The 12265-nt window shown below is 39.3% G+C and overlaps 1 protein-coding gene across 5 annotated transcripts in view; it reads right to left on the bottom strand.

Annotated features, from left to right (window-relative positions):
- Nucleotides 1-4148: 4148 nt before the first annotated feature.
- LOC126354837 (cyclin-dependent kinase 12) overlaps nt 4149-12265 on the bottom strand; it is a 165016-nt gene continuing 156899 nt past the window's right edge. For 2 of the 5 annotated variants that reach the window (XM_050004803.1, XM_050004805.1), the window contains exons 14-15: nt 6784-6976; nt 4149-4642 (exon numbers count right to left, since the gene is read on the bottom strand). In XM_050004803.1, the coding sequence (XP_049860760.1) occupies nt 4537-4642; nt 6784-6976 (299 nt within the window). In that variant the 3' untranslated portion in view covers nt 4149-4536. Of the gene's footprint in view, nt 4643-6613; nt 6669-6783; nt 6977-12265 lie in introns of those variants that run through there. The other 3 variants (XM_050004806.1, XM_050004807.1, XM_050004809.1) reach the window with 3 other exon arrangements.

Here is a 12265-nt window from a genome sequence, read left to right as displayed (position 1 = left end):
AAAATTTTGGCATGCAGACATATTCATGCTTTTTTAAGCTGAGAGAGAAGGAGATTGTGGCAGAGTCACAGAGATGGAAATGAAATAAATACTGAAATATATTATACAGTGGTTGTGGTTGTGGTACATAAAGAGTGACGGAGACAATGGCAGTGTGCAAGAATTGGAGGGGTGCAGTGGCAAAGGAACATAGCTGAAGTGACATAACAGTGGATGAGAGCCAGTAATAATGAGAGACAGAACTTATAATGATGACAACAAGGAATAGAGAGATAGTGACAGTAAGAAGAGACAGCAGCAGTGGAGGAATGAATGAGGTAGTAACAGAAAAAGAGAGCAAGAGGGAGACAGTGACCGGGAGAGGAGACAGTACTAGTAGTAGTAGTAGTAGTAGTACAGAAGGAAGGAGACTATGGCTGTGAGAGAGGAGACAGTGACAGGAAAACAAAAAGATATAATGACAACAAGTTGGGCGGAATAAGTTAATGAGAATGAGAAGGTGGGAGTGGATGGGTATGACCAACTTGCAGTGATAGACTAGGGGGTATGAGCGAGTTACAGTTAGTGAAGTTTGTGAGAGTGATTTTGTAAACCCTCATCAACAGTTTTGTAAAGGCTGTGTCACTACTGCTGTAATGGCAGATTGAGTTTCTGAGTTCGTGAAATAGCTTCTGGTGCAATACACCATTAAGACAATTTCTCCATACTACTATTACACAGCTATGCCCCAGGGTCAGGTAAAAGGATAGGAGAACAAAGGTTCTACAACATTCCAACAAGTTAATAACAAAGTCACACAAATGAGTTAAAAAAGTTTATTTACCCTTGTGACTTGTTGAATGATTAAGTCTGCAACACTGCATGGAATATAACAAAAACAGGCGCTCAATGGCTAAGTCCAAATAATCGTAGGTAAACTTCACAGTACATAGCAAATTCAATTTACAACAACTGTCTGTTCACTTGTAAGAGTTAACTAAATGATGTTTCTTGTCTAAGTTGGCCCTGGATGAAGATCTATAACTAAGCAGGCGAAAATTGCTCTTCTATCTTCTGAGTAGGCTTCTGTCTGTTGTCATCTGGACATTGGTGGATTGTACTCGGCTGGCAACTGGCAGAGGCAAAGTCGATGTCATCATCCTCAGCACTGCCTGTGACACTGGTGGAACTCGTGGAAGTGGTGAGTCTCTATGGCACTGGCACCAGCTTGCATCTTTGTGCCTGTGGTGCTTTTACCCTGGCTGTGTCTTGTTCAGATGACACAGCAAGTGAGAGGTGAGTTGCACAATAAAAAGTGCAAATATGTTCACATGTCAAAATTTTTGGAAAATTTTTAAAGGCACTGAGGAAAATAGAATGAGGCAGCTGGTATCCACTCTTCAGTTAGACTCTTTTAAACAGGAGCATATTCCCTCATTGTGTGCTTTGATAGGAACATTTTCTGCTGGCAGTATATGCTTTAAATGTGAAAATTTATTTCTATGATTTGTATAGTGAAATGTTGGCGTTTTCTGTCTGTTTCATGCTGCATGGAAGAGATCCTGACAAGTAAATTATCAATGTTCCACTATTGCAGGAAATCAGCAGTAAGGGTCTCTATCATGACAGCACCAATGGTCTGTTCAAAAGTGGTTCAAATGGCTCTGAGCACTATGGGACTTAATATCTGTGGCCATCAGTCCCCTAGAACTTAGAACTACTTAAACCTAACTAACCTAAGGACATCACACACATCCATGCCCGAGGCAGGATTTGAAACTACGACCATAGCAGCCGTGCAGTTCGGGACTGAGCACCTAGAACCGCTAGACCACCGCAGCTGGCCAATGGTCCATGTTGGCATGAACATAAAGGCACCATCTTCAGGATCACATCTGTATTTTGTTAAAAATTTATGTATAAAATCAATATATAAAAATGCAACAGTTCTACATCAGGTCTTGAACTTGTATGTTAACAAAATTTGTAAAATAAACCACATGTTAACTAAATATCAACTTTGTTTACTGATCAATGTAGTAATTGTACCGTATAAGCATACTGAAGTTATCAAAGATGGTCTTCTTACAAGAAAATTCTAAAAGATCTCTGTTTGATGTTTACTGGAAGAATAGCTCTTCTGCTCTAATCTGGTGGTGACTGATGTAACCAGTTTTGAATTACTGATGGACAAGGTAACTTTAGTAAATTACTACTTGATGATATACAGAGTAACAGTTTTTCTAATTGTGAAAAGTGACCAAACTTAGAGTAGAAGTGTTATATCACTAAAAACATGAAATTTTTGTAAAGAAACGAACTATGACCAGAGTGCAAAATAGTTTTGTTTGATTGCTTGACTTAGAATTTGATCTTGGTGGTCACTTAACCAGTCAATATCACTTTATCCTTGCATTAAAATCTGTGCAGCTTACTGACCAACATTTTAGGTTAAAGAGGTGTTTGACTGGCAAGTGAACATAGAAACTTAGACAAATAATAATTATTACATTAACTTGTCAGTCACTGATCAGTATTTAAGAAGAAAATATCCAGAAGTGATGGAGTTTTGTGTTGCACAGGAGAAGTATTAACTAATGTCAGTGGTCATGTGAATTTTATCAAGTCGATGTGCCATTGTTTTACTACAGCGAAAGGCTATTCTTACACGGTGAAGACAATTTACTAAAAATCTAAAAAACAGTCATTTCTCATCTAGGTAGATAAAAGGAACCTGATATACATATATTTACAACAAAGGAAGAAATAAATCTATTTACGAACACATTTTCGAATGAGGTTTAGTCCTGCCAATAAAGATAGCCATTTATATTATCGGAAATATTCTTTGAGAAATTTTAATTCAATAATGGCACCTCTGAAGGAAGAGCACAATGCTGACCATATCGGGGATATACGACATTTCTCTGTGAATAAATGAAGACAGAGAGGCTTTGAACTACTAAGATTGTATTTCAGGACGGAGGGAGTGCATAACCAGTATGAGTTAGTATCATGACAAGTAATGGGACAAACCATCTCATCCCACAGGATCTATCCCCTCAAAAAAAATATGGCTCTACAATAAACGATGTGCCATGCAGTTACTTTTGCAGAATGAACTGGTACTGTTTGATGTCCAAGTAGCTTTTCTGTTGCCCAGTTTCAGTGTTCTGTGTATTGACATGTCCTTGGAGGTGGAAATGGGATTTGTCTGTGCACAGAATGTTCCATGGCCATTCATTGTCCACTTCCATGTGAATAAGAAATTCTAGAGCAAACATTTGTCCTATTGCCACGTCATCATGAAGTAACTCCTGAACATGGGCAACCCCTTCCTGCAATGATGTGGTCTCACCTGCTGCTCTCTTTGGATCAACTGTTTCCCCCCACCTGTCACATTGCACTTAAAAAGAACCTGCCTTTTCAAATTTCATAATCATTTTGTCGAGGCCCTTGGCAAACATCAGACCAACACTTTTTTTTCATACTTTGAGTATCCAGAACTTCTGGAGAGCTACTGGTGCAAAGTCATTGTTCTTGTAAAAGATCTTTACCAGCACCTTGTGGTCCAGTACTGAAATGATAATGCCTAGCATCTCAGATGCAAACTGAGGAACAGCCATGTGTCATGAATCTTTTATTTTGCATATTTTGTCCTTACAGTGGTATTGTATGTTATCACTGCTGTAAATTCTGTGCACAGATTAATGGTCAGGAAAGAGAGTTTGAGGCTTTCAGTTATCAATGAACATGAGATCTCACTGACATTGCCAGTAAGCTGAAGAAATTTACAGTTCTTGTGATTCCAGTGGTAGAGCCCATTGAAAGACTGTGATATTACTGTTGTGTCAGCTACTGTGGGACTCAGCATGGACACAAACAAGGAAGGTGAGAAGTTGCAATGGTCAGTAGCAGGAATACAAAATCATCTGTACATATTCTAACATTCTGATGACATAGTGTGAGTGTGGATCTCGGTTATGTTGGCTTATTTCCCCAAACCACCTTCCACTTCTTTACGAGATGAAGTACTTGGTATTTGCGGCCACTCTTCTTTACTGAATAGCCAGCTGCTGGAAACCCTCTTGACTTCTTCTCCGTCGAATAACACTAGGTACAGGAATTTTTAGACACTTTCCACTTACAAAATAGGTAGACATACAAACTTTACTTTTCATCAACTAATGATGTATTTGACCTCCATACAAAATAAAAATTTCACTTTCCACATGAATATATAACTTCCTGCAAGTCTCTTGCACAGTCAGACGCTAGAAACATATTGAATTGCAGTTAAAAGAAAGTTGGCTTGGATACCATGACCTTTCTTAACATGGATCATAAAATGAGTCTTGCCTCTAACAAGGTTGTGTCAAGAGTCTACAAGTGTACTTTTTTCAACAGTTCTTGTTTCAATAACAATAGTCAATGACACCGTAAGCACAGAGCTGCATGGTTCTTCCTTACACACTCACTAAAACAGCTATGGATTGCCCGACAGGTACTTGTCAATGCCATCTGACTGCCGCGTCTACTTTCTTCCTGCGACTGATATTAAACCTGCACACACAAACATGTGATGCACAGTAGGTAGGATTCTACCATCCCACACTCATATCCAGAATATTGTGTGTTCGAGACAGTAGAAGGCTGAGTGGTCCTAGAATTTACACAGAAAATCTCGAATCAGTACAATATCACATGCTGATTAAGACGACACACAATTTCTACAAAGAAGAGAACAATTATTCAATTTGTTGTGCCTCCTGCATGCAAGTACTTTTCACTATTACTACTCACAGAAAGCAGGCTAAGTAACGTCTTCAATGATGAGTGGCACTCTCATCACTTTTGATGAAGATGATGTGCGCTGAACCAACTAAGAACATCAGAACTGTATGTTGCATTAGCATTCTTGTAACTACATTGAGCTTCAATCTCTGTTTCTCTAATGCAGCACACAAATTAAATGGGAAACTGATTGTGCTTTCACTAAGTTAGTTGTGGAAACCTTCTTGTAGCCATCTAAAAGGCTAGTTGCACAACTGTAGTGGTTATAATCTCAATGATATGGGTCTGTATTTCAAATACATATTGAAATATGTTCCAAAATGAAACAATCTTCTTGGTTCTGAGGAAGCCTTAACAGTATCAAAGTAAAAGTGAATAACGTTGTCCAGCCTTGTCACAGGGTGTGCTTCAGAAATATCTGTCACAAATTAAGGCCCATGTTAGATATTAGAAGTTTTTTTTTCTTTTTTTTTCGTAGTCTGATAGTCTCTAATGCGAATTTTTGTGTACAAGACAGCATAATTCCTTCAATTCATCTACTACATAGTCCCCTATATAAACTAAAAAAGAAACACTCTTCCAAAACATTAACTGGCAAGATTGTGGCTCAGTTTGGATTTTTAAGTGGCTGGCATGGAGAAAATACTATATAGGCTGGTGATGGAGTTTTGTAATGAATGGACACTGCAGCTAACATCCAATAGTACAATAACATAGTTTATGGATCATTTTAGTGTGTATCTACTGTTATAGGTTTTGTGTGTAAAAATTTTATGGTGATTTACAAGATGGTCTTACATATGTGTCTTTGGATGAACAAGCATAATTCCATGGTCAAGAAGATAGAATATATAGTAAAAGAAAATAAAACCTGGGATTATACATGTGACAGAATGAGGCAATCATTCTGATATACTTTAAACTTTCCCACTAACAGTTTAGAGATGAATTGCTGACATTGCCATTTTTCAATGATTAATTATGTCTTCATCATAATGGATGTGATCATGAAATCTCTAACAAGACAACACAGGCATTACTTCTTACTATCCAACTGGTAATTACAGAGATAGTTATTAGATCAAAGCAGGACTGTAAACAGAACTAAGTAATGCACATGAAAAGATAATATAAAGGAGATTTCAAAAAGTCCTTTTTTCTTATTTCAATTCATACACACAAATATAAAAACATTTCTTAACTCACTGCTGTTACATGACAACAACCATCATTATCAAAAAGGATACACCAAATTAAATGAAAACCATAAAGTTCAGTTTATGTGTAATTCTGAAAGGCTTTTGTATATGCATCAAAGCTATATATCCTGTCACTGCCACTAGGCTGTCCCTTCAGGAGCAAACATAACTTTGCATGCTGCTGAACCATAGGTGAAACATAGTTTGCTATTCAGTGATTGCAACTAATTGTAGTGACTGCCAGTGGAGAACCTTGGTGGATGATGATTTTGGACACAGGTTTCCATCTGCAGTTTATTTTTCTTCTGTATACTGAAAAAACATTAGAGCTTTTAGAGGGTCCCAGAAGAAAAACAGACTACAGATGGAAACCCTCACTCACTGAGGCAACAGAGCATTGCTTTCGTGGAAGATAAGGCCTTTCTATGCAGCAGCTATCTTCAGTTTCTGCACTGGAGATCATGGCAATCAGTCAAGATCACTGAATAACAATCAACACTGCGAAATGTTCTGCCTACAGTCCACCAGCGTACAAAGACACATTGTCTGTAGAAGGGGTAGCTTAGTGGCAGGTGCCATCACTTACAACTTCGACATTCTGTAGCATCATTGGCAGATGTTTCCAGACTCCAGTTCCCAACGGCAATCTGTTGCTCATGTCACCCTCTACAACCCCTTGAAGGTCGCACAACATTTCTGTATAAGTGAGGCAACAGTTTATACATGAAGTAATATCATTTGATTACATACAGAAGTACCATTATTTTTAAGCTTATTGGTCCATATTTGGTCAAATTTCATTAATTATCACCTTGAAAAAATAGCTTCTTCAGCCAAGGGGACTGACCTGGCACTGTTGGAACATTCCACTGCTGTCAAAAATGAATTCACAGATAGTGCTGTGTTTAATGAATGGCATGCAGCATTTTCATGACTCCCCAAGCAACATGCTATTGTACTGTCATATTGGGATTTGACTGTGTGCCAGCACTGCAGAAACATACCTGCAAACAAAGAAATAGTTGATTACATAACTTCATTTTTTCAAGGTGATACATAATTGAAGCTTAATGACTGCCCTTCAACAATCCTTCCTAAGACATAATCATTTGCACTATTTCAACACATTTAGGAAGCAATCAGTTCAAATGCAACCATCAAGGATTACTAACAGACATTCACATAAATTGCAAAATGCTACAGTTACATGACAATATATATTTAAATTTGGCACTCAGCTCACACACTAATGAATACTATATGTAAATACATTGGAACTTACAATTATAATTAATAACCTGTGTTGAATCACTCCCATAAGAATCTTTCCTGTAAGAAAAAACATCCAGCCACCCCTTAAATTAGCCACATCAATCCACAGTAACCATGCCAACCATGCATAGATGCAGACAAAGGCAAAGAAAAAGAAGGAGGAGGATCTTACCCATAAGTCAGAGAAAGTGAATCAAATGTACCATAAATTCATATTCATGATATTTTCAAATGTAATATGGACCAACAAAAACAAATTCTGCAACCGACGGCCAGAAAAACTTCAGTTCAGATGATAAAGCATAAATATATTGTGCCACGCAAAGGGTACTCACACCAATGCCTATGACAATCATTTTGCCTTTGTAATGGACTGTGTCCTCACGACAGTCTTTGGCCTTTGTAGTGGACTGTGTCATCCTACATAGCTGAGAAACTTGTAAATTGAGGACAAACATTGATGCCTCCATAATGTCCTATCTGATATAATGTATGTGTATTTTCACAGTGTCCTTGAAATTTACGTAATTACAAGGCCACTTTACCATAGAAGACATCACTATGGTAGGAGGGGCCTAAAAATCACCATAGTTGTGATAAATACAGGCAAATACCAAAATATTGTTAGGATAATTAAAGGTTTTAGAAAAGGTGTTGTATTTAGGAGCTTAAGCAAGAAGGTGGAGGCAGCAACACAATCACCACAAATGACTTTGTTCTTGACAGAGTATTGAACCTTAATGTCCCTTCCTTGCAATAATGGTATAATGGTATTTTTCTACAATGGAAGCTCGCATTCGGGAGGACGACGGTTCAATCCCATCTCTGGCCATCCTGATTTAGGTTTTACGTGATTTCCCTACATCGCTTCAGGCAAATGTCGGGATGGTTCCTTTGAAAGGGCACGGCCGATTTCCTTCCCCATTCTTCCCTCACCCGAGCTTGCGCTCCGTCTCTAATGACCTCGTTGTCGACGGGACGTTAAACACTAATCTCCTCCTCCTCTACAATGGAAGATTTCTTTCAGTTTCATTCACAAACAGGTTGTCCCCAAATTAAAAAATAAGATTCTCCATCAGCTTCATCTGCCACAGAAAAAATTAAGTAACAACAGCTGCAGAACAGACAACTACTTAAATGCAATAGTAGCTTACTGAATGACTTTTTACGCAAGAGTGCGGTTTGAAAAGTTTTCGGAACAGAATAGAAAAAAGTACTTACACCACTGAAACTTTTTTTATTTTTCACTGTAGTCTCCTTGTAGATTAATGCACTAGGTCCAACAATGTTCACTCCAGGACTGCAAAATAGTTGTCAACTGCAGCTATCAATTCTTTATTTGAAGTGAATCTTCATTCACCAAGGACAATGTTCAGTTTTGAGATGAAAAGGAAGTCTGGCAGAGCCATATCAGGTGAATAAGGCTGGTGTGGCAACAATTCATGCTTGAGTTCATGTAATTTTGTCATGGCAACAGCACATGTGTGTGAGTGTGCATTGTCTTGATGGAAGATGACTTTCTTTCTTGCTAAACCTGGTCTTTTTTCAAGTATCTTTTGTTGCAATTTGTCCAGGAGGTTAGCACAGTATTCACCAGTAATCTTTTGCCCAGTGAGGAGATAATCTACAAACAGGATCCCCTTTACATCCCGGAACACTGATACCATGACCTTCTTGCTGAATGAATTGTCTTTATCTCTCTTTGGTGGTGGAGTATCAGCATGTTTCCACTGCTTTGACTATTGTTTTGTCTCTGGGGTATAGTAGCACACCCAAGTTTCATCTGTGGTCACAAACCGGTGCAAAAAATCTTGTCCATTTCTCCTAAAATGGGCCAATGTTCTGTCCATTCTCATACATTTTTGATCCAGCGTCAAGAGTCACGGCACCCATCTTGCAGATAATTTTTTCCTTTCTAATTCTTCAGTTAAAATGTGATATACCTTTTCAGATGACATCTGGCAAGCGTGAGTAATTTCACGCACTTTCGGTCAGCTACCCTCCATGATCATTTTGCGCACTTCTGCAATGATTACTGGAGTGGTGACAAATCTTGACTGACTACTGTGCGAATGATCATTTAAGCTCTCTTGTCTGAATTTTAATTCATTTGTCCACTCAGCAACAGTTGAATGTGAAGGAGCAGAGTCCCTCAGCATATTTTGGGAATCGACATGAATGTCCTTTGCTTTCATACCTTTCTTTTCAAAGTACTTAATCACTGCTTGAATCTTGATTCTTTCCATCTTCATAAATCACTAAGTGGGAAAAACAACACAGCTGCGTCACTGTCAAAGCTCTTTTCCAAGAGTACTAACATGGCATGTGATTACAGGCAACAGTCCAATGAATATCATGTGAACAATTCGCTGTGCTAACGCTGACATCTCGTGGTGATCCCGAGAACTTTTCGAACCATCCTCGTAATGCACACCATTGACCCTTGTCCATTCCAAAGGGCTGAAATAATTATTCACACAGTTCAGACACCATCTTGTGATGGCACAAGTCAGACACATTGACCACCAAAGTGATTAAATCAAGGTCTAGAATGGTTCAGAAGCATTTTAACTGCTGTTGAACTCAAAAATATTTTAGATCAGTTGTTTGACTGGATGGCACATGTAGTGTCAGAACATGTTTATTTCTTTAATTGTTTGAATCAACCAGGTCAATCCTTTTAATATTAGGTGCCTTGCCTCAAGGAGTTAGCATTGCCATTTAATCTGTTCCAGCTCAGAATGAGTCATTAGTACTCAAATAGTGTTGTAAGAGATTGTCTCTTACAGAATACACTTGATTTACATTTACATACACCCTCCGCAATTTCAGGGTTTCTTCCCATTCCTACCTTGTATGGAGCATGGGAATAATGACTGCTAAACTGCCTCTGTGAATGCCCGATAGGAGTCAAATGTAGAAGGAAGAGGAATCTCTGTAGATTCTTCACTTAATATTGATCCCTGTGTAATGGCACCACCATTTAAGATAGGAAAAAGTTAGACTCGGTGCAATATTTCTGCGCGCACAAGTTACAGTCAGGCACGGACCTGTTGACAGTAAGTTATGCTTACCAGCTGTTGCGAAGTAGAATGGAGGCCACAGGGCCATAGAACCATTGAAAAGAGTAAACACAGCAGTATTCACAGCGCAAGTTACAAGCAGAAGTGGCCTACTGGCCCAACCAAGGTGTTATGAGTATATGACTTGGAGCAGCATATTGGAAAAACAGAGGCGCAATGCCGCATATAAATAGGTGCCGGTTTTCTAATGAGGGGGATTCAAGTGTAGCAGTTCTCCTGGATGGCAGGGCTTGTCACACCACCAGCTATTTGCAGCAGCAGATGGGGCACCAGCAGTCCAGTCCACAGTGGGTCACTGGTTCGACTCTCTGAGGCCAATGCAGGGTCCATAGCCAGCCAGCAGGCAACGGGGACGAAGGCCTCTGAGTTGACTGCCGGACCATCCTGATGTCGTCAAAACACTGCGGCTGTACACAGCCAGCACACTGTTTTGCACACAGCAAAGTGGCGTCCTCGGCATCGCAGGACAGAGAGGAACACGGCACTGTATCTGGGAATAATGAAACACTTGAAGATCATGGCCGAGTTTTAATACGGCACTTCCTGACAGTTTCCATCCATGTCCAACATTCGTCCATTGCATGCCAACATCTACATTTAGCAGTGACAGCTATATTTGGTGTCAGAACAGAAGGCGTCGTCTGTACAGTACGATGTTTAAGCCCACCACCTGCATTACTGTAACAATTTGGGTGATCACTGACCAATTTTTCTTTTTAAGTGTTGAACGTTTTCTTTCTTTGCATTGTCAGAATAAGTGTTAGTGTGTTTGGGGCAATAAGATTTTTTTTTTCATAGCATTTAATTACTTTTGCACTGGGTTGAGTATGATGTTTTATTTATCTCCTCCTATTACATCATCGCATAAAACATAGGATGAGATATGAGCTGTAGGAATTCAGTTCATTTTTGTAGTTAAATGTTTTGTTTCTGTGGGATTTTATGGGTTTAAATGGGACTAAGTGGGAATGAAAGCAACACAATGGCAGAGTCAGGGACACTAAGTGTGTCGGAACCAGAAGTGGTACAGATTTTGTTGGAAAAGGTAGCACAATTGACAGCGGTCAATATGCAGTTGAGAAGTGAATTAACATATAGGAGTGAGAGGGAAACTTCATCTGATCGGTCACTGTTGCCTAGGGTGCCACAGCAGAAAATTGATCCAGCTGCCATGAGTTTGATTATTCCATTTTCTGGCAAGGTACCTGAGGGTGTGCATTCGTTTGTGGAAGACTTAGAAACTTCAGCTGTGATGAATGGCTGGTCTGATGGACAGTTCTTACATGTAGCCAAGATTAGATTAATGGGTGAAGCGAAGACATATGTAAGGTGTTCTCAGGCCTTAAGGAAGGCAGGACAGTTTAAGCAGTTGAATGAAGGGCTTTTACACAGGTACAAGAAATAGAATAGTCCGATTTGATGCATGCATGGAGGTAGTTCCATGGGTAAGCGAGGGCTAGTCATGATCATAGGAGTAGATTTCTTGCATCAACATCATGGCAAAATTGATCTTGGACAGTGAACTGAGGAACTTGGTGGAATATTATGTCAGCAAGGGGAAACTGTTGTCAGTGCAGAGCTGTCACGAGGGGCATTCAACGTAATGAACAAACCAACTGAACCGCATACATTACATTAAGGCTTAATTCACATGAGTGTGTGTCTAGTGGCACCGGAAATTCGCTCTGGGTAAGTATAGAGTCAAATCTACCTGAGGGTGCAGTATGTGTTATTGAACCATTGGAGGATAATGAAGTTTTGGATCCATTAAGTTGTTTTGTGAAATGTAGTATTGTATGCATACAAGAGGGAAATGGTGGGCGAGTAGTCCCCATGAATGTGGATAATTTTAGCACTGTAGATGCGAATTTGGGTTAAGGAGTTTTAGTAATGAATGTGGATGTACCAGATGGTGAAGACTGGTGTTTGAGAGGTAGG

The sequence above is a fragment of the Schistocerca gregaria genome, chromosome 3 (genome assembly GCF_023897955.1).
Source record: "Schistocerca gregaria isolate iqSchGreg1 chromosome 3, iqSchGreg1.2, whole genome shotgun sequence".
Lineage (NCBI taxonomy): Eukaryota > Metazoa > Arthropoda > Insecta > Orthoptera > Acrididae > Schistocerca > Schistocerca gregaria.
This window is presented reverse-complemented; position numbering and strand designations above follow the sequence as displayed.